The 21,282-nt window shown below is 42.0% G+C and overlaps 1 protein-coding gene across 14 annotated transcripts in view; it reads right to left on the bottom strand.

Annotated features, from left to right (window-relative positions):
* Dlg1 (MAGUK family member discs large 1) overlaps positions 1-21,282 on the bottom strand; it is a 376,826-nt gene that overhangs the window by 132,168 nt on the left and 223,376 nt on the right. For 13 of the 14 annotated variants that reach the window (XM_076393504.1, XM_076393526.1, XM_076393518.1 and 10 more), the window contains 2 exons: positions 20,185-20,280; positions 13,609-13,779 (listed from right to left, as the gene is read on the bottom strand). In XM_076393504.1, coding sequence (XP_076249619.1) covers positions 13,609-13,779; positions 20,185-20,280 — 267 coding nt within the window. The remainder of the gene's footprint in view (positions 1-13,608; positions 13,780-20,184; positions 20,281-21,282) is intronic. The other variant, XM_076393480.1, reaches the window with a different exon arrangement.

Genomic DNA, 21,282 nt, shown 5'->3' with positions numbered 1-21,282 from the left:
GAAACGAAAGGAAGCAGTACCTAAACGACATCTCCTCGATGCAGAATGCACCGACTGCACAAGTCGGTAACGCAGATTTGCCAGTCGGCAGAAACTGCAGCACATTTGCGAAACTGCAATACCATGAGTAGAAAGGGGTGCAAACTCACCCCTGCAGCTCGGTTATCGCTGGAACATCCGACGATCGATCTTCCCTCTAACATACCTCGAGAATCTCGTTTGAAAAGACTTTGAAATCATAGAAAGAAAGTTTTCTGCATTCGTCGTTGAGTAAAATTGCGAATTCATTTTCCAATAAGAAGGCAATTACATCGAAATTCGCTAGCTCGTTTCGCGAGCTGGCATCAATCTTAATTTACGTCAGTGGAATTAACGCGGTTCATTTTCACGCTCTTTTTGCTAATTACTTTTCATTCGGTGGAAAACTTCAGCCAGGATTCCATCTCTCAGCATTTTTCGCTACTTGGCAAGCTGTTCGCCGCTTTTGTTTCAGCGGGATCGATAGGAGTGGTTCCCGAGGGATGACGTAAATGTGCACCGAACTTTGGGAAAATAACCACCGAACATGTTGCACCAAAGAAGTGTTATAAATGTGGGAAGCTTTAAATAGAGCAAAAGGAATAAAAGAGGATGAAACCGTCGATAGTATTACACTGTCTTCAAATATATTAGAACTTCAATATCCACTAAAAGAAATGATACAAAAGTCCACCGTATTGAAAGCTTTATAAAATAGAAAAATTAGAAGTCTGCTACTTGTAACACATAACTGTATCAATGCGTCTAGTCCAAACTAAGAACGTCTGTTCATGAAATTCCAAATCCCCTGGACCTTATAATTTAATCAAGAAAATTCAAATTACTTCATTACACCTTATCGTTTCGTAAATTCCCGTGTTTCACGTCAACGAGCCTATAATAAAGTTTCATAAAAATGATTATCATCGGTTTCACGAAGGAAAGTGGGAGCAGTTTAGCGTAATTTGGTATAATGGGATTGCGTGAGTGCTCGAGAACGCGTTGCAGTTGAGATCTGCCGTGGATGCATTCGAACCATTCGTGGCTGTTGCGACTACACCGACGTGTCGTGAGCCGATGTACGCTTCGGTGAACTAACGACAGAACGAGGACCGATACACGACGCTGGAAACCGTGAGGCAACACTAATTTCCATTGAGTTCCGGACTGACGAGTACCACCAGCAACAACGTACCGTTCTTAATTAGCATCGAGGGCATAAGCAGCGGTAACTTAGGAACAAGAGAGCCAATTGGTTCATTGTTATCGGGTACAGAATTGCCAATTGCTCTCGCCAGTAACTACTTGTCGTTTATCGATGTCCGATCGATTTTCCTGTTGGTGGAATTCAAGTGGCGAGTCAACGTCGATTTTCCCTTGGTTGCTGATTAAGGGATAAATTGGGGAAAAGATGAATCGGAATGAAGCTTTTATGAAAAATCAAGAAAAAAGAAATTTTCCACCAAAAGGAATATTTCATGGATCACGATGCACGATGCCACTGTCTACAATTCTTATCGGCCAGAATATAGAAGTTGAAACCCTTTGTGTAACAATCTGCTCGAACAGAAGAGTGGAGCCCCAAGAGACGTTAATATCGACATTAGTAACTTTCACGCGAAATGTTCGCACTCTGGCAGTCAAGGTGAAGAGAAAAGATCAAAGGATTCAAACGGTTTTAATCTTCGCTCGGTGGCGCTGCGAAAATGCAAAGTACTCCTTTATGAAAAGAGAGAGAGTAGTGGGTCCAGCAACGGAGTGTTGATTACACTTGGAACGTGCTCGTTTCTGTTTACAGGCTGCAGAGTGGAAACGAATCAGTCGCGGTTTTCGGAATAACGCGAGCACCGATGCCTATGAGCGACTGCTACTTAAATCGCGGTGAACTAATCTCCACGGTCGTTTTAATTGCACGCCAGATGGGGCCACATAACAGTGGTTTTCCATAACGCGCTCATAGACATTATAGTTGGTGAAAATTGGAATGGTTCCGCGAATTCTGCCGCTAATTAAACACCGTTCTCGGAAATGGTGATATGTTAGTGTCTTTTAGCTCCTCTCTGTTAGCTCCTTGTTAACCTACGATAGGCGTCGTTTTTAGGCTGAAATATTCATTATATGACTCGACTGGATCAGCGTCACGAAACGGGTCAAATGCCTAGACGTGGCCTAAAAGTTTCGTGAAAGACAGGCAATTACAAGTTGGGGATTTTCTGCTAAACTCTGTCATAGTGACATACGTAGGGAAATCATTAGATTCCAAATGGAACACCCTGTTTGAGTACAACCTGCGAGTTGTCTGCATATCAGGAGTTAGAGTAACTTTGTTAAATACATGCTGTATAACGTAGGGAATTAGCTAAAGTTTCCTGGCAATAGTGCTCTAAATTCGTGCTAATTTTAATTATACAAGCAATCAGTGAGACACAGAACAGAATTCTTCTTCTGTGACGGGCAATTCTCCTGAGTGCAAAGAAATATTCTTAAATCTGGCACAATATTGGCGCCTGTAGCGGGCCAAGTTCGAGGTTGCACCGGTAAAAAAGTTGGAACGACTTAAGTTCTTACGCGTTGAGGATGAGGGAATCTTTTGCCAGGAAAATCGTCTAAAATATTACCCCAGAGAACTTCTGGCTTTTCTTTGACACAAGTTCGCCAGCTGACGTCCTTATTTGACGCATACTTACGAAACAGCTTGAGAGTTTATGCTATATTGAAATTTATTTCACAGCTTTGCTGATAGCTAAATGAATTTTCAAATCACCGTACTTCGCGAAATGAGAAAGTCTCACCACCTATATTGTACGTATATTTCTAATTTGTAGATTCTAAGGAAATTCATTTGAAGAAAACTGATTCGAGTGGCGAGACGAATGAGTGAAAGGTCTAAGAATTACATTTGATCGTGCAAATATCTGTGCAATGTCCAGCAGGAAGAGGAAGCGCGCATATCCTGTCATTTCACGCTGCAATGTTAATTGCAACGTCACGTTAATGTTGGTGTATTACGAGCGTCGAGTGTATTCGACGAGGAAGAGAACAAACGCGTTAGCCCAACGGCAGCCAAGCCTATTAAAACTGAAAGACCACTTGAGCGTGTGTTATCATTCATTACCGTGGCGGTAGTCGAACTCGTCGATCGCGATCACCGAATCTAACGCGTCGTAAATTGAGTGTCAATCGGTGCGCGCCTCCACCGAATTAACGTCGCGTTAATTGGCGGGCGTTATTAATTATCATGCGAAGCAATAAGTGCCTTCGAACCACGCAAAACTGGGTTAGCTGTTCTGCATAATTGGACAAGGAATTTCGACCGATTATGCTGTTCGGAGAATGGCGTCCTCATGCAATTTGAAGTTAAGCTTGGTGGATGGGAGAATATTAACGAAAATGTCCAAGAAATATAGTACAATTAGTATTCTAATTCCTTTTGAGAGAGAACTCGTGACAGAAATTGTTTTCGTTCCGTATAATAAGATAATTTACAATGTTTCAGTAGAGTACTTAATTAATAATATGTTATCAGAGTTTCATCGAAATTTATATAATTCCTATGTACCTAATTATTCGAAACGCTATCGTGGTTTAATAAGCACATCGAAGTCGAACTCTCTGGAGCTTCCAGCGAGACATGGGGAATAAAAGAACTTTCATTTGCGAGTCAAGAGGCGTTAATGAGATCAGCGCTTTTCCTAATGACACGAGTGCTTCGCGTTTCACCGCGATCGTTCCAGCGGTGAATAGTCGATCGAGATTTCTTCGGCGAAAGATCACGATAAGTCCGGATAATTTTGTCGAGAGAATAAAACGTATTAGAAATAAATGTCTAGGAAGGAGTAGCTCACGTTGAAAGAGTTAACGAAAAGTAAGACGTTAACGCCACTCGAAATAGAAACAGTGAATTAGTTACCGGAGGCAGGCAACATGACGCGGTTTCACTGTAAAGTAATTCAAGCCAAATCTCCCTATACGAGAATAGGTTTATGACTATTTGAACGTGACAGTGACGAGCACCAATGATAGTCATTCTTGCGGAGATAAATGTCAGGATCGTGTAGCAGTCGATAGATTCGCACACATCCACCCAGAAATCTCAGACTCGCAGCTTAGCCTGACAACTCGCGGAACGCGATCGATATCTGCAGGAACGACAAGCTTCACTGGCCGGGCCCAACGTTAGCCTGTCGTAATAATGTCAGAGTACGATCGACATAATTTTCGCGAGAACACCTACATCTCGTCAACGATCTATTGCTAGAGCGGATAAAACGACGATCGAACTACTTGTCACGTTCGCTCTTGATGCAATGCATATTACATGGAATACATTTGATGTATGCTTTGAAAGAAACCAAGTGTGAGTGAAAGTTGAAGGGGTAGAATCGATAGATATGTTGTGTCGATAATCTTCTGTACTGAATTTTATAATTAGTCGGGGATCGTTTGAGAAATTACACTTTAAAGAAGAATTTTTTGTAAAGTGTAAGTTAATGAAATTAGAATTTGAATACAGAGCAACGTTTTCTTCGTGTGAATAATGATTCTTGAGATTCCTCTCGACTAAGTCAGTGGATTACGAAAACAAGCCTTTTTCCGTTTATATCTCACGGTGGAATCGATGGCACGCATGAATTATGCAGACGAATGTTTCCTTTAGCTCGAACAGAAGCTCGTATTAGACGGCGAACGTCAAGATAACTGGTTTTTAAGCGAACATAAAAATTGCATTACACGCGATCCATAAGACCCTTCCGCGCGGGAAAATTCCCTTTAGATCTGACATGCAAAAAAATGTATGAAAAGACGCGAAAAAATACATTCTAGCTTGGGACTTAATTTCTGCATATCAGTGCACTCAGTGCAGCATGCTAAACAAAAATAAATTATATACTCTGACTGCGTTAATGCGTCTCGAATTGAAGAACAAAAAATGAAAAACCCAGAATAGAAAATTTCTTTCAAATTAAATTAGCATTGAAATTCATTGAAGATCTCTTTTGACAATTGTCAATCATTGGTAATGATATTTCTTGTGAGAATAATACCGTGGTGTTCAGAGAGAGACTACACCGATGGGTTTATCGCGACGATGGCAGGAAATTGTACAGGCTCGTTTTAATAAACATCTCGGGAAGCATAAACACCATTCACTGGATTTACAGACTCGATGCACGCCAAATGTCGGATTATAAGTGTAAACCGCGCAATGCTGGGAAGAGCGGCTTTATTGCAGCGATGTCGAAAAGCGTTTCAACTTCTGTGAAACAGCTGCAGTTGTGAGAATTCGTAACGTGGATCTCATGAACGTATATTTATTGACGGCATTGTAGAAATAAATAATTTCATTCGACTCAACGAAAACAATAAGAATTTAATTAAATTGGATTAAACTTCCAGCTTTCTAAAGATACTAAAGATCTCATTTACACTGAAAATTTACTTCGTTTTAATTTTACGGTAATTTACAAAGACGAGTGCTTTCAATGGAAGCAGCAGGTCCACGGTCGGCGCGAGCACTGACCTATGTCACTTGCTGCACTCTGTGTGTTCGTATTTCACTGTTATACTCTAATTGCGCGCTAAATTGCGTCATATATTTTTACAGCTGCAGAAATTACGTCACCCTGTCTACATGATTCCTACTTGGTACTTAAAAATATTACGTTTCTGTATTTTTCGATAAACTAGCTGTTCGATATCGAATTTATGGAGATGGTACGTGTTCTACAGAAAAGCGTTATTAAAATTTCAGCGTGTGATAGAAAAGTAGCGCCCGCAGTGATACTCGCACGAGCAATGACCCGCGTTATTGCTTGTACTTGGCACAGTTACAATCCGCTCCTGAGTGCGGGACGCGTTATGCCCCTAAGCACGAGAGTCTCGAGTCGTCTGTTGCGTTGGATTATTTACAACTGTATTCTCGCTTGCATTTTCAGCTGGGGAAAAGCCTCGGGTACGAAACTACCCGAAAATATAAAAGCATCGCAAATAACATTGAATAGGGGAAAAAGCATGAAAAAAAATAGGAAACAAGCAGCGAAACGAGGGCACACAGTTATTACATTTTCAACGAATCCTACAATTTCACAGTCCATGAAACATGGAGAACCATGTTGCTCGATAATACCACAAATTATTATAATTACTCTCTGGATAGGAATTACCCTTTTCACCAGCTGCAAACTACGACAAGGACATTAATCTAACGTGAAGGATCACTGACGTCATCCGATCCTCGGCGAGGAGCAACCCTCGAGTCAGGCTTTCAGGCTTTACTCGAATAGCCAGGTGTCAACAGCGGTCCACGTCGCACTCTCCCACCGAATGCATCTTTCACGAGCTCCCCTAAACGCACGAGTTCGAAGCAGTGGGTTGCAGGTGCGCGAGACCTAACCTTCGCGAGCTTCTCCGCAGGGGCGCGTGTCAAGGTGACCGGCACAACGGGGCTGAGACGAACGACACACGGCTGTCCGATGCACCGCACGGGTCCTCGTCAATGGGGATCATTGTGTCACGGACACGATAGCGGAAAAGCAGCCGGAATCGAGAGGTTGCGCGAGCGGCGTAGTCGCGAGCACTGACCTACGTCACTGGGCGCACTTGCCACACTACTGAGCGCGCCGGTCCTCGTGTACGTAGCTGTGTTTCCGTGTACGCCAGCCCCTTCCACCCCTTCGAGCTCTTTCACCGGCTCTCCCTCTCGCTCTCACTCCCACTCCCTCCCTCTCTCGCCCTCTCTCGCCCTCTCTCCTCCTTCTGGATGCAGTCGTGTGCGCGCGTGTAGCCGGTCGCGCGATAGCTGGTTCAACTGCACCGCCACCTCGTGAAAATTGCATTCACCCTTGCCGCGCGATCCTTCGACCACCCCCCGAGACCGCGTTACCACTTTCAATTCTTTCACGAGCTTCCTTGAGACGAGGGAAATCACTGCACCCCCGCTGTGCCTCGTTTTCAGGCTCAGACGGCTTACTATTTCGTGCAGCGTTCAAGTGGACCAGTTCACATCGTGTCGGAGTGGCGGATAGCCGATGATAACTCTTTTGTCGCCTCTGTCTATTCTTCGTGGAATGAGAATGAAAATGGATTCGCAGGCGAATCGGGAACGGGTTATTTTTGGAGTAGAAGTAAATCGAAAATGCGGAAGAACTAGCTTATGTTGAAGTACGGAGGAGTACAGTTTCTGAATAATGCTAACGGCTTTTAACAATAGGCTCGGATGAGAGGTAGGTAGAGGGCTGAAGAGGGCTGCTCGAGTAGCTCCATAAACTGAACGAGAACGTCTGATCGGCATTGAAGAACAATGCGACATCGACTCGACGGGAAGAAAAGGCTCGCGTCGACGATTATTCCGATCAGTAAAGAAAAAGCTGCATCCATGGGTAGCTGAATCGATAACTGAGGCTGTTGATAGCAACGTCTGCAGCGCATTCGAAAGTTATACATAAAGAAGAGCCGCGGGAGCTTTAATTAAAACCATCTCAGCGGCGACGGGTCACGAACAATGCAGCTATTGTATCGCGGTAGTATTTTAATACCCTCCAGTTGGAACGCGCCGTTTTCACTCGATACTTCTTTCCCGTGAAAAAAGAATCTTTGCGAATTCAATCGTCCAAAAGCCATCGCGTCGTTTGCGATTCGATCGCTCCTACGCTCCTATTGACCCTCAAGTTCCCTTAGATCACCCCTCTTCCCGCCTCTCGATCGGGTATCGTGATACTTTATCTGGTATCAAATGGTAAAAGTGGGAGCCTCATTCGGTCCTTTAAGGTCTGTCGAACATGCTCGCTCTGCACAACGTACGTCTACTGTAGCAGAGGTTTTGTACCTTGCTATTCAAAGTTTTCCTGCAAAGTACACTGAAAATGCGTAACAATGGAAGGAAAGAAGTGGAAAGTATTGTGAAAACTATTATGCAAATATTAAAGTATTTACATTCTACGAAGTGGATCACCACTTGGATACAAAGACTTCCTGTATTTAAATATGTAGATAGAAATATTATAGTTTCCTAGCAGTTCGCATAAAATAACTGACGCAGGTACTATAATAATGCACAGTCAAATGAGAACGTAAAGAGCGAGAAATTATTCGCTCACGGTAAGAAGCTTTCCGAGAATAATGAAAGGAAATATTTCTCGGAGACTCTGCGGAGATCTTTCAAGAAAATGAGTAGAAACGATATGCGCCAGACAGCCGTTCGTTTCAAAGATATTCCAGCAACAATAAAAGTTTGCGGAAGCTGGTCCACCGTCTTCAACTCTGTTCGCTTTTTCATGAGCCACATTAAAGCTCCGCGAAGCAGCAATAACTAAGAAGAGAGAAAAAAGCTTCGAGACAGAATAGATGGCGGCTTATGTCTTTGGCGAAGGAGAAACTGACGGTTCATGGACGGCCAAGTTTCAGTAGTTACGGTCGGCCAATGTCAGACGCTCTGACTACCAAAGTAAATATAATAAAAGACGTTCATCGACTCTTTCGTATACTAGTAGCTTATGCCTACACTTTAACACTTTTATTCTTTTTTAATGAAAAATTTCTACAAGTATCCCTTTTTCACACAGAATCTATTTTTATATAAACATCTGGTTTGAATAGTAATGCGAAGATGCCAAAAGAAAATTCACTGAAATGCGAGAGCTTTGGCACGCAAATTACTGGAAAAAGTCCCTAACATCGGAAGTCAGAAGAAAAGCGAAATTCTCCCGTGGAGAAAAGGCGTCTTGCGTGATATCTCGAACGAGGGAGCAATGTTCTTGCGAAAGGGAACGCGAGAGAAAGGTGCACGGTCGTTTCTTAGGAGTCACGCCAGAAAGTCACTCGTAAGGCAGAAAATAGTATGGCGTACGGCAGTTCGGATGCATTCGTATCACGATATCGAACTGGTACACCTACCTCACTTCCTGACAACTCTTCGTGCACGAATCACGCGTGTCGCGAGCCACCTGACTGCAGACCCTCACGAAATCTCGATTGATTCTGCTGCATCACGAGAAGGGAAACTATAGCTTCGTCCTTTTAGACAGGGGCAGGTAACCTCTAACCCTTAAAGGATTGAGAAAGCATCTGGGTGCTTGTGTTCAGAATGAAGAGATTTACGTTAATGAGATAATGTTAGACATGGCATAATAATATTGACATAAGCAAGTAATCTTTTTAAGTCTGTTTTACAAAGCCTGCTTAATTTTGTTTACAAATGCACTTTACAATGCAATCTTCTTATGAAATATTTTTCTTAGTATTATCAAAAGAATTTGGATCGTTCGATAATGAGTACACTCAAGCCTTCGGCAATAGCAACGTCAACTGACTGTTTACATAAGCGGATAAGATACAACTAGCGAACGACTTGGAAGACCCACCGGATCCCGAATTGATCTACGTCTGCTGGACAAATAGAAGCTTTAGAAGCTACCTCTGGTGTGTTCACAGTCACGTATACGTCATACATTTCACTGAGGAAGCCAAATCCAGGGTAGTTGAGAGGGTAAGTCGTGATCTCGGGCAAGCCATGATTAGATTAGAACTTAAAACGTTACGAAGCACGCTTGCCAATTAAATCGCGGACGAGTACTCGAGTTCCTCGATGAAATCAAACGGTGCGATCAACGATTGGGATACGGTCGAATTCACAGTATCAATCAGTTTGTCTTTGCTTGCCAACAGCAGGAAAAATGGAAAAAAGCATTCCTGTATTACGAAGGAAATTATTCTAAATAGCTCTTTGCCCTGCGTTTTATATACTTAACAAAATTAAAGGAAACATAAAGATCTTGTCACTGAGATAAGCAGCCAACGATTACGAGGCAGTAATAGTACACCTCTGAAACTGGGAGTGATCGACAATCAAAAGAACACGTTGTGATCAAGCTTTCACGAGGTCGTGTACACAGTTCGTTGGATCACAATTCCCCAGGGGTGTTTGTGCATTGGTGATACGCATCGGGTGCATTAACGAACGAGCCACATTTTGCGATCACATTTGCCGTCTACGTGCATCTTCTTCTCGTGTGCATTAAATGCACTCGCTGTAGGTTACATGCACGAATGTGTAATTTATGCGCGACGCGAGGGTACGTGTAGGTTATTTACCATCGGTGACAGAGACCGAGGTTGGACGTTCGTGTATGCGCGAGTAATAAGAGCAAAATAAGAGAACTCGAGCGCGTGTAGGAAGAGCATAATGCGATGTGGAACGTGTGCTCGCATGCGTCGCGAGAGAACAGAGAATACACGCTACAAGATGTATGCGACTGTGCAAAACTGTTACGATTGTATCTGACCACAGCATACGTTCGCAAATATCCACAAGAGATAGCGAAAAGTATGAGGTATTATCGGTAATAATATTATTGGGTAATTGACTGAATTTTTTTAGTGAACATTCAGATGAAATATCCTTATTAAACAGGAGGAATTTAATTTCATTATGCAGTTACGAATTGTGTCGAAATTTCGATTATGCAGGCGGAAATGCCAGGCAAGGATACGATAACAAACGCTGACCTGTCATCAGATACGCGGCATGGTTTATTGAGACTCGATTAAACGGTCCATCCAAAGCAGTGATCGTAGCGAATTAGTCTTGCGTGCAGAGAATCGACCTCTACAATTATAATATTTTATAAGCGAAACCGGGCTATACAGCCTCGTGGCAGAAGCGTAATTTAGCTAATTGCCCGGTGATAACGAAGAAGAGTTATCGTTAATTAAACGCTTCCTGCGCGGTTGTTTACTGGAGTGTGTTACAACCAGGGTACTTCAGTTCATTTCTGCGTAGCGTTTCAATCTCTTTTGTTGGAACTTCTGCTCAAAAATAATTAAATCACTATAGATGATTCTCAGTCCTATTTTTATTCCAATTACTAATATGCGGAAAATACTTCTCAAAAGCTGTAGTTTGCGATACTCCAAAGTTGCGCATGGAATTAATTAAAAGAAGAGCTAATTAAAAGCTGCGAGAGTGAACGATTGACGAGACAATGAGACAAGAACGAGCGACGCAGAATTCAGCAGCGGAGTCCTTATTTTCGAAAATGACGCTCTTCAGAACCCCTCGCGCTAACAAAAGAATCGCATAGAACGAGATACCGTAGGAAAATAAAATAGTACTAGACGCTATCTGGGTCACCTTAAAGAGCACACGCCTAGCCGAATCGCAAAAGAGATACGGAATGTGCCTCAAGTCTGTTCGATTGAACCGAATACCCCTCCACCCACCTGACTCTTCCCTCTAAGCCCGTTCCATCAGCCGCACTGTAGAACCTCCCATTCGATCTCTTGCTCTCGAACTTAAAGGGTTTTAGACAGCTGAAACTGGGCGCAACTTGCCCCAAGATGCACTCAGAGATATTGCTTACGGAATTCATTTCGAATTTATTACACTAATTACTTCTCATCTTGTGGAATGAATCGAGAAGAAAGCAAGTAGAAACCTCTGAGTTTTACGTCCCCTTCAGAGAGAGAAATGAGCTTTATCATTAGTCCCTTCGTTCTGCATAGAAGCTGAATTGCGACTTGTAAGAAGAAGAGATTACTCTCCGATTGTAATAGAAAAATTTCGGTAGCAATTTACAGGCGAAGAAAAATCGTGAAAAAGGGTATAATGTCAGATAAAATAGTCACCTTTGTCTACCACTGTGAAAGATCTCTGCGGTTTTTCACGTTCGAGGTCGGTCGTAAAATTTCTCAGTCGCGGTTGACGCAGCCTCGAACAGTTGAAGGTTGATTCCACGTAGGATAGAAAAAACGTTGTAGTAAATCACGAGGAGAGATCGAGGAAGAAAAGGTGAATTTGGCCAGAAGGAGCAGATCCGTTGCGAAAAATATATTTCGCGTCGCAAAGAGAAAATTATTATACCCTGACTGGAGACATGTTATCATTGATATTCCAACCAGGCAGCGTGTAGAACAATGGAAGCATCTATAGCGAACGTAGTAATATATTCTCAGATAAATGACGGCGCTATTGAACCTGATATAAGCACTTTCTTTCTTTTGAATACGAGTAGTGCTGACAGAGGATAGGCCTTACACTGAATTCGACATCAAAAAGTTTCTTCACATGAATATTTTTCTAATAGAAACGTCGTAAGAAATTTCACAATATTGCGTAGTCACTAGAATGAAAGATTTACCAGCAAAAAATGATATGCATCATTCACCCTAAAGTGAACGATGTATACTCGAGGAATATGTAAACAATAATATGATCTCTACTCCTTTGCTCCCATTCACTAGCCATCGATTATCCCCTCCGTCAAAATAAATCGCGCGAAATCTCAATTGCTACGTTACGATAAGCTCAAAGATCTATCAACTCATGAATCACTTTTGAATAAGTCTGATTCACTACTGTTATGAGTCATCCATGCTTCGATTCTTTTACGAGTACGTTAAAAAAATGAACGACTGCCAGACATGTAGTTACAATTTATCATTCGAACCAAGAGAGAAGTAGCTTCAAAATGATAAATGCTTTCTTCGCATAAAAAAGACAGTGTTCTGAAGGACTACCATTAAAACGGATCGACCAGAATGAGTAATGCTTACGGTCTGAAGAACAATATATAAAAGACTATCTATGGGTGGGCAGCCTCTGCCTGACTCGTCTCGATTGATCACGCGTGACAAAAAAAAAACCATTACATTTGCTCTATCCATGTCAAGTCAGCCGTTGTCACGAAAAAAGATCAATAATATGTGTTTGAATTTGTCACACCCACACAAGGTCGTTTTTTGCGTATTTTATCAATCTTAGACAATCCTTATTTCTGTTCAAGCTTTCCTGTATACCCGTGACCACGACACACTCAAACACTTGCTCGCGAACTTTCGGCGAACCGATCTCATCCGGCTTTGAGCCGACGAGCTACGAAGCCGCAGTCGAACTGCATCATCCACGTGCTCTTTCACGATATTCGCGCGATAACGCAGCAAGCTTTCTTATCAGGGACGCTACCATGGCGCCATCGAATAGCCAGCAGAGAAACCTGACGACTCTGAGCACGCCATCTCGTAGAGGGTGCTGCAAACTGATTTGGGGGATGAAAGTTGTTGGTAAAAATTGCAATTTTGAAAAAAACTGATTCTGTAATTTGCATGTACAATGAAAATGAGAGGCAGGGTTAATTATGGATTAATTCACAAGCAAAGCAGTAGAGGATTCATCTTTTTTGGACGGTGAATATGTATACAGAAGCTTGAAGAGCTTTTGGATATTGAAATTTGAAATTTAAGAAAATTCTTGATAAAGAAAGGTACAATTAATTCTATGTGATATAACAAATGAATTGCATCTCTTTTTCGGTAATAAGAGATATTGAAAGTTCTGTTGATTTTGTTTGAGGCAGTCGGTAAGAGCATATAAGACTCTTGCCGACGTTTCTCATCGATTTTCGCCATGCTTACCCCAAAACGGAACAGATGGCGAGCTTTCAAGAGCTTACTGAGTATGCGCAACACGTTTGGTTGTGTGTATTAGCAAATACGTGCGGGAAATTTAATAAGACAACCCTTTAATTATTTTCCCTTACGAATATGGATACACTCAACCCTTAGCATAGGTTCTAAAAAGAGATCACTAACTCTTACCTTACTAAGTGTCTCATGGCTAGTCAGGATGTGCTGGCTACCATCAGGGTGAAGAATGCGATCGACTGAATTCGGTCTAGGAACTCCATCCAACTGGGCTGCCTCTTTTAATTGTGGTGGTGACGGTGGAGGTGGTAATTGTTCCTCAACTGTACTGGTATACCGTGTTTTCTGTAACCACAATATTAGTCCAGCCTTAGGTCAACTCACTTTTAACAACATACTAATCCAATCTGATTCAAATTGCACAATAAATCACTCATTACCCTATCTTCTATTCAGAACCTAAATCAGTATTCTCTTGAAAATCCATTCACGTAACACTTTAAATATTTAACCTACATGTACCCTCGGTAATGGAGATCTGCATTTAAAGCACGATTTATCACGTTTCTTATCAGCCTCCGCTGCCACTTTTAAAAGGCACACGTCGCTTGCTCCAACTTTTGGCACATTTAAAAAGATCATTTCGCGTGCTCGTCGTCGGTGAACCAGAAGAAATCGATCAAAGGGGGATGTATACCAGGGATGAGCAACGTTTCGACTGGTTGGATTCGAGTTCGACTCACGCTCGTCGCATCAGGTTTCGATATCGTCGACGCCCCGACTTTCAACGGCTAATCTCTCGGAATCCCGGATTTCATTTCATTATCGCGACCACACAGGGCTTCTTGTTGCCAAGGGATCCATCGAACCATGGCATAGGCTATATCAATGATCGGCCCGAGCGTTTATTGAAACCTCTCGGTTTCAAACAACGCCCGTTTGCCCACGAGTACTTGGCATTGGAAATTTCATTCGAGAACATCGATTTTGCCAAATGTATGCAGATTACGTTTGTCTTTTTTTTTTTCAAATAAAATTATTTAACGTTACTCTATTTGCATATAGATTGTGCGATTGTTTCATTTTTATTTATGCAGGATTATATGCATTTTGGGGATTCTACCGGTGTGAAATATTTCTGGCAACAGAGATTTCCGAGGGATGTCAAAAATGACAAGATTTCAGTTTTTGTTTTAAACCCGAATTTGATCTTCTATGGTATTTGATATTTGTCATTCAATATGCTTTGCAAACCATTTCAGTAACCCAATATCAAAATTGCCCCATTCTTATTTTTAAAACGAACGTACGAAACAAATCACGGTCGCTTTACACTCAATTTTCCAACGTTTAAATACAACCGCGTCAGCGAGCGAATTGCACGCAGTCTGCAACTAGCTTGTATAAACAAGCAACAGCTCAATGCTTTTTAAACGAATTTAACCGAGAGAGCCTGACGTAAAATGTTCGGAAAGCGAATCATTGCCAGCCAAAAACGAGAGTAATAGCAGGGAAATGTCTGAAACACCGGAAAGCATATTAACGTTGACCTTCCGTCTTTCCTTGAAATTATACTCTATCACGCATCTACGGATTCAAATTACATGTACGTTCCCGCCGTTCATTTAATGGAAGCGGTTCCAGCAGCATAGGAGAGCAAAGAAACTCACGTGATTCCAGCAACATCCGCAAAGCCTGTCCGTTCGTTTGGAGTCGCGTGGTCCAACGTTACGACTAACGCGCTCCATGGACCGACAGGTTCTCTTTGTTCTTCGTTTGCGTACTTTGACGGGCACACTATACATATAGTCGCTGAAACGTCGCCGTGAATGACGAACGATTGACACCCAGTCGATCATTGTTTCCTCGCGATGAACCGTGCCCGATATTCACTTCTACTCACTCTTCACAGATGCATTCGATGATCTACGAGTGTGCGATTTTCACGTTACGGCACGACGCTGATTTTAAGTGCTCCATTTTGCCAGTTTTTTTTGTTGTAGTAAATATCAGCTCCCAATTAAACTTACGATTATATGGAATTTATGGTTTCCCTCCTAACGCGTTTTTCACTGCCGTTTCGTTTTTCAAAACACAGGTATAATTCTCGATTTCAAGGAAAGCACTTCTTCGATATGATATAAATCATCTTACAGTTGCGTTCTCATGAGACTCTGACGAGTTCTCTGCCTGCAAGATATTCGTATTATGTGCTTTCAAGGGATCGCGCGTAAAAATCTGGAAATGTTTCTTTTAGCTATTGATTGCCAAATGATTGCGTTTGACAGTAGATTAAAGCTGTCGACGCCTGTCGTTCAGCAGACATCGTGGACGATCGAGAATTCGTCAGGAAAGCTCGAATGGAAGCGGCGATGCCCTGTAGTAGGGTGATGAAATTGTCACCGTAGGAAGAAATGTTCTGGAGAAGGCACCAGAGGCAGCTATTTCTTTAACGATTCCACGGGATGTGCCTTGGGAGATAAAGAAAGAGAAGGGCAAAATTGAACGGTAGAGGCGTCAGGACGTCGACGTTAAACGGAAGAAAAATGCGAGACCGTTTTCTGTATCGAGCGAAAAATCGTTCCTTTCACGCTGGTGCGTAGTTTTAAGTTTCCGAAGAGAAGATAATGTTTAGCCACGCGATGCTTCCTTTTAATGGATTTCGCGCATGCCACTGGCCTGGAAAGACAAGAACTTCAAAGCGGCTGAAATGTTTACACAGCCCCAAGAATATCAAACAACATGGGAAAATTGTTTACTCGAATATTCACAAATGCGAGGGGCAAAACAGTTTTGATTGTAAGCGTGTAACAAGCTTTGAAACGTTGTTACGTATTCCGCTTGTTTTCGCTTTTGAGGACCCCGTTCCGTACGTTCACTGTAATTCTCGGAGAAAATGTATGCTCTGTTTGGATGATTTTTTGAAAACCAGATTTCTGAGTTTGATCTACTTTCGAAGTTTTCGAATTAGTAAAGGATCAAGTAGACGAATGAAAACACCCCTCAATAAAAATTATAGTACTTATATCTCCAATAATGTATAGACAATTCCATTGTAGATGGACTATTTAGATTCTACTTTTACAGAGTTATTCCTCGTGTATGGGGTTTTGTTTCAAATTTCCTAGAAACCGATTCAACGCAAGCCTTCTGAGAAATATAGAAGGGTCTGACAAGGTCGACTATTCGTGTCAATTAATGGTTTCCCTTTTTCGTCCCTGCCCATGTAGTCCACGTGTTCCTGTTCCATCGATTTTTCCTGGCTAGTGAAAGAGCACTGTACTTAAGAGAATCTACGTCTTACAGACACTAGATATGCGCCGAGTCGTACGTTAAATATCACAAATCACCCTAGAACAACTTTGTTAACGATTCGTTTAGTTACTGTCTCCATTAAATTTTTGTCAAAGTTTCTGTACTTTTAGGGTGCACACTGATCACCATAAAAACCATTTATAATTTACATATCAACTATTTTGGAATATATTTTCGCGCGTATTAAGATCGATTACTGAAATGGAAAGGAAGTTGCGAGGTTACACTTACGATCACTCGAACTACAGTGAGAGGAAATTCTGGGTGTCACGGAGAGGTCGAGCTTCGACCTCGAGGGGCTGGACGTCGGCGTCGGTACTGTCGTAAGAATCGTTTCATCGTTGGTGGTCGGCCACGTCCCGTCGCAACGCTCCTACCAAGGCGTCGTGGTCTAATTCCGACATGCTCCTTCCCATCGAACACCGTGGCGTTGTTTCACGAGCGGACGAATCTTTCGAACTCGCGTACAACCGTATTTACACACGTGTTTTGTCTTCTACTGTCAACAAATCGTGGCGGGGATAAGTATTCGTGATTTCTTCCATTTCTATACAGTTCGAACGCGTTTTCTTGCGCGATAATAATCATATTTTTGACGAAATTATTGCACGACGCTCGTGTTATAACCCTCGCGAAAGGACTGCTGTGGGAGGGCCACGTGACTTGCCTGTCATTGGTCGGTTCATTGCGCAATTTTTCGGCGCAGCATTTCAAATATGGCTTATAGTATAATATTATATATTACCTTATTAAATCTGCAAATTGGATTTATTGAAGTTACTAAAAATAAAATTTTTCAGGCGGACCTCACTTTTTACACTTTCATACTATCCAAAGAACGTTGTTGATCGATATGGTTCATGGTTAACGGTAGTCACGCAGAATTCTCAATGTTATATGTACCTTCAGACAATAGAGATGTCATGGCATTGGAGATGAATACCCAGCGAGATTGTCTTCACGCGGAAATTTCTCTGAAAATTTACGCACTGGTCTGATTAATCCGCTGCTTAATTAAAGTTCACGCTGGGAGAATGGTAACCCCGTGGTTGCATGGTATATGAGTGCACCATGTTGTATCCGCGGTTATTTATAATCTACATACCCAAAATGTAACAATTAGTTCGCTAATAGTCTTACTTGAAGATATTATAATGTTAGTTTGGACGCGATTTCAAAGGAATGATATTTTTGTAAGAACTTGTATGCTATTTATAGTCGAAAGTCATTTAGGAAATAGGCATAAGTTAATTGAGGCAGATACAATCGAAAGTGGATACGATACTAATTGTTTCGAAGTATTTTTTAGAACAGTGCCAACCTGCTGTTCAATCAGATTACATGATCAGTAACGTTGATAACGTTTTATCCGGCTTATCAGAATGATTTAATCAAGTGGAATGCATCATAGCAGAGGGAACCGCAGCAGCTGCACTTCATTTGCAAACATACAAGCCGCGAAACGGCATTGATAATGTCCTCACGTTGATTTCTGGTATGATTTACAAATTGTCTAGCCGCAACCCTGTTCACCGCGATTGTTCATATAATTGTCGACTTTGTGATGCGCCGCTGCATTAATCAACGGAAAATACCGTGCAAAATAGAAGCGAGCTTCAATCACGGTGCTGTTACAAATAAAATGGGTTGGACAAAGCCATGTTAAATTGCTGATTTTCCCTTTGTTTTGCGATAAATAAGAGCGTTTCGTCGCGCTTCCTCGATTATCCTAGTTATTTTTTGGACAATAGATCTCACTTTATAGTTGCTTGTCATGACAATGGGGAATTGAAATGGAACACGAAGGAAATCAGTGCCCTGGAAAATTATAGCATATCCTTTGACAAAAAATTAATTTTTGTGACTGTTACTTCAAAAGGGATAGCTTTATGCTCTTGCGAGAGAATTCTTAGCACTGTCAAGTGTGCAAACTGATGAAACAGGATTCTATTCTGTAAATGAAGCTTAAAGTCTGACACATTTATTTAGATACACAAATGTTTTAAGTCATTAAGAATCATCAAATTCACTCATCACTAAGAATGTATCTTTGAGATTGATCGACCAGAAAATATTTGCGAAAAAAGTTATATTTCCCATTAAATAATCATTGCTACAACAATGGCTGCGATATATATTGTTCATAACAATCGTAAGTAATGCCTGATGCAAGTTATTAACATTTATAATTGTTAGTTAAACGAACATTAAGATCGAACGAAGAATAATGTACGAAACATTAATAATTTCTACATTTGTTAATTAACAATTAGAAATATCAACAATTTGCACCAGTGCAGACTGCGTGTAATTGTTATAAACAATATGTGTAGCAGAAATTGTTGTTGAGATGATTATTTTATGGAAAATACCAAGTTTTCACAATTTCGAACTTCCTACCACCCAAAGAACTTCTCTAATTGGTTCCCCTTCTTCCCCGAGGGAGTATAAATATCCCTGCAGGAGCATGAGTGCCTCAGTCGCCGCGGGTCCTCCGGCGGGTGCGGACCTCCCTGGGGATCCTAGAAGGACTCCTGGGTCCTGGGCCACCCTGGACCACCCTGGACCACTGGTCACTGGTCACTGGTCAGCCAGCCTACTGGACTACCCTGGACCACTACTCATTGGTCAGCCAGCCTGCTGGACTACTTGGACCACTGGACTATCCTTGGACACTGGTCACTGGTCAGCTTGGCCACTGGTCATCGGTCAGCTTGACCATTGGTCATCGGTCAGCTTGACCATCGGTCAGCTTGACCACTGGTCATCGCGGTAAGTTTTGCTCAAATTTTAAATTTATTTTTTAATACATTTGTGTGTTTTATTTGAACCTCATCAAGCATTTGACTTCCTGCAGATGCTTTATCAATTTTCTACTAACTTATCAGGACACCCTGCGTTTAAATTCGTGTCGGTGTTATAACTTGAATTCTCACCACTCACAGCGCTGCATTCTTGTTTTAGGCACAGTTGCTAACGTTGAGCGTGACACAAAAATAGTAATAGAGTTTTAAAATCCTAAAAGCATGGGACAAAAAAAGCATTGCTCGCCTTCGTCCAGTCTACTCTGTATAGCCGTCTGTTGCTATACTTGGTCAGTGATAGAGATCTATTATAACTTCGTACCAGTATAAGATTAGTAGGGCAAAATACGTCGGTAAAATAGGAATTTTCGCAGTAGAGATAAAGATCTGCAGGAATCTGTCAAGTACGTGCATTGCCAACTGAGACATCCAATTACTGAATCAATCAAATTTCACTCAAGTAATCAACATGTAGATTTCTTAGTATTTTATCATACCTTTAAAACTAGCACAACTTATTTACTTGATTACTTTAAAGAAATCACACCGAATATTAATTGTTAACTAATTGCTGATTACGTTAAACACAGGTCAGAATTAATTTTCACACACTATCTATAAATCTACGAACCTGCTCTTCGTCTACGTGATCTGGAACCTCTGGACTGGCCGAACTGCGGCCATAAATGTTTGACAGAGTCTGGTTGACCGGGAAATCTGGACCACCCTGCAATGATCAGACGATCTGAAGACATCTGAATGCGCCCTGATGACAGGAAACGATATATACTTCTGATAAATTCAGCATTTCTTACTAAACTATCATATTGGTTGTCTCAAATAAATTCTTTCGGTGTCCGACCAATAACTGTCTGCATCTACTGCGACTTCAGAGGATCTCAATCAATTATCAACACTCATTATCGCAGCAATAGTAAACCACGCACATAAAAGATAACTTTTCTACTATTATAAGAGCTGTGGATTCGGCAAGATTGTGGGTTCGCCGAAACATGGGCAGACAAACGAGGGTAAGATTTAATTTTTGGATGAATTAGCTGTAAACATTAACTCGATCCCTGGTCGCAATTTAAACTTTGACCCCGACTCCTTGTTTCCCCTGTCTTTGTTCCATTCACTGCTCGTGTTCGATCCCTCTTTTCCCGATAGCCCGTGAACGCCGGAAGTGTGCAACCGGGTGGCTGGAAGGTGAGCAAATAAATAGAGCGCCGGGTGAGATGCAAAGTCAATTATCGTTCGGGAAGGGGCGCTGACAGAAGTTTCGCGAGGTGGGGCGCGCGAGAGCGTGCATTGCGACCGCGTTAAACGAACCAAACGGAATTATTCATGACGAACTTTCGATGCGCAGGTGTGTTTAACATCCCGCGCCACTTTTCCTCGAGCCAGCCTACGCCGCGCTCTTTATTAAATATCCACGATCGCCGCCATCGTCGTTGGTCGACGCCTTTGTTTCTCCCTGTGCATACACCGATGCCGCTCTCGTCACCCCATTACTCTCGCGTTACCAGGGAGCGTGCAAAGAATTTCTTCCAAGCGCCCCGCTCTAACTAGGACAGCAGCGATCGCGGGATTTCCTTTTCATCCTTTTCTTTTTCATCGGCCGCCACTATTCAATTTGATCAACGCGACATTTCCTTCTGCGAATAGGTGACATCTTAGAGGTCACGTAGAGAGATATCTTCTTAGGAATATAGAGAATTTGTATGTT

The sequence above is a fragment of the Calliopsis andreniformis genome, chromosome 1, assembly GCF_051401765.1.
Source record: "Calliopsis andreniformis isolate RMS-2024a chromosome 1, iyCalAndr_principal, whole genome shotgun sequence".
NCBI classification, from domain to species: domain Eukaryota; kingdom Metazoa; phylum Arthropoda; class Insecta; order Hymenoptera; family Andrenidae; genus Calliopsis; species Calliopsis andreniformis.
This window is presented reverse-complemented; position numbering and strand designations above follow the sequence as displayed.